Source organism: Nannospalax galili, unplaced genomic scaffold, assembly GCF_000622305.1.
Source record: "Nannospalax galili isolate Female #2095 unplaced genomic scaffold, S.galili_v1.0 scaffold1508, whole genome shotgun sequence".
Lineage (NCBI taxonomy): Eukaryota > Metazoa > Chordata > Mammalia > Rodentia > Spalacidae > Nannospalax > Nannospalax galili.
The window spans coordinates 370,164-371,831 of NW_008358858.1; the positions used below are offsets into that span (position 1 = coordinate 370,164).

General features: G+C 37.1%; 1 protein-coding gene across 13 annotated transcripts in view; it reads left to right on the forward strand.

Annotated features, from left to right (window-relative positions):
- The window catches only part of Cdc42bpa (CDC42 binding protein kinase alpha), a 311,536-nt gene that overhangs the window by 226,353 nt on the left and 83,515 nt on the right, over nucleotides 1-1,668 (forward strand). For all 13 annotated transcript variants that reach the window (XM_008822349.3, XM_008822352.2, XM_008822356.2 and 10 more), the window contains one exon: nucleotides 554-678. In XM_008822349.3, the coding sequence (XP_008820571.1) occupies nucleotides 554-678 (125 nt within the window). The remainder of the gene's footprint in view (nucleotides 1-553; nucleotides 679-1,668) is intronic.

Here is a 1,668-nt window from a genome sequence, read left to right on the forward strand (position 1 = left end):
TCTCCTTGGAGTTCTTTCTGCAACCCCTTGGGTATAGTCATTCCTTTCTTCAGCCCTTTGTATTGCTCACAGAACTCTCTGAAGGGCTGGTTTTGTGGACAAGAATTCCTTCAGCCTATTTATGTCAACATTACCCATTTTTATTTGTGCTTAGAATTCTTTATAATTTTAAAATGCAACATAATGACATTTGCAGAAAAAGCTAAAGGGAGTAACATTACCCATTTTTTATTTGTGCTTAGAATTCTTTATAATTTTAAAATGCAACATAATGACATTTGCAGAAAAAGCTAAAGGGAGTAAGGGAGGATATTACCAGCAGAACTGGGTGATTCTCAGGATAAATGAAAAGTATTCACCATTAGAACCAATTTCATGTTAGGGTATTCAAGCAAAGGAAGCAGGAAAATTCAAAGTGCTTGTTATTACCAACTTCAGTCTTCAGGAGGGTGTGTAATGATAAACAGTCATTTTGTAGTGGAAGATTGTGAGTTATCAGACATTTCAAAGTCCTCATCCTAAAAGTCACTTGTGTCTTAAAACTACCTTTCAGCTCACTGCTTTGTATGAGAACATAAGTTTGCGCAACCAGCACTTAGAAGAAGAGGTCAAAGATCTAGCAGAGAAGAAAGAATCGGTTGCACACTGGGAAGCCCAAATCACAGAAATAATTCAGTGGTGAGTGCTCTTGTGGATCCTGTGGCCATGTGGCCATGCTGGACATGTGGGAATTCAAGGAAGCTGCTAACATGCTCTTCGTCTTCTTTGTTTTTTGAAAATAAGTTACTTTGAAAAGCAGAGTTTTATAAGAATAGAAAACATTATCTCCTCCTAACTGGCCTTTAAAGAACTCAAGAAACTCATCTACTTGGCTGTAGATGTTATTTTCTAAGATTAAAAACTGTTATATTTATGATTTTTTTAAGAAACTGAAACCCCAATAAAAATACAGACGTTAAACATGCTGTATTTGTTTTTTAATATTTTGTTATTTTTATTTTTTGTATATGTGTGTATTGCCTGCATGTATGTAAGTACATCTGTGTCATGCACAGAAGAGGGCATCAGATCCCCTTGAACTGGAGTTTGGATAATTGTTAGCCTCTGTGTGGGTGCTGGGAACCAAACCCAGGTCCTCTGCAAGAACAGCCAATGTTCTTAGCTGCTGAGCGATCTCTACAGCCCCAACATACTGCATTTGTAATTATAACATTAGTTCATAGATGGCATTTTGAAAACCTCAAATGTTGGCAGTTTAGTTTTACAGTTATTCTCTAAGCTCTCAGGAGTAATGAAGGACTTCAGTTATTTGGCCTATTAATTTTTCATCTTAATTCACTGTTATTATTATGCTTATAAAATTTTGCACATTTTATAGTGCATGGAGAAAGTGGAATCCAGTGTGGGCTTTTAGTTCCTAATAACTTTTTTAAAAATATTTTATTATTTTTATTTTATGTGTATGAGTGTATTGGCCTGCATGCATATAAAAACACCTGTGTCCTGAAATGCCCATGGAGGTCAGAAGAGGGTATCAGATACCCTGGAACTGGAGTTACAGATGACTGTTAGCTGTCATGTGGGAGTTGGGAACTGAACCCAGGTCCTCTGCAAGAGCAGCTGGCTAGTGCTCTTAACTATTGAGCCATCTCTCCAGCCCCAACAGTG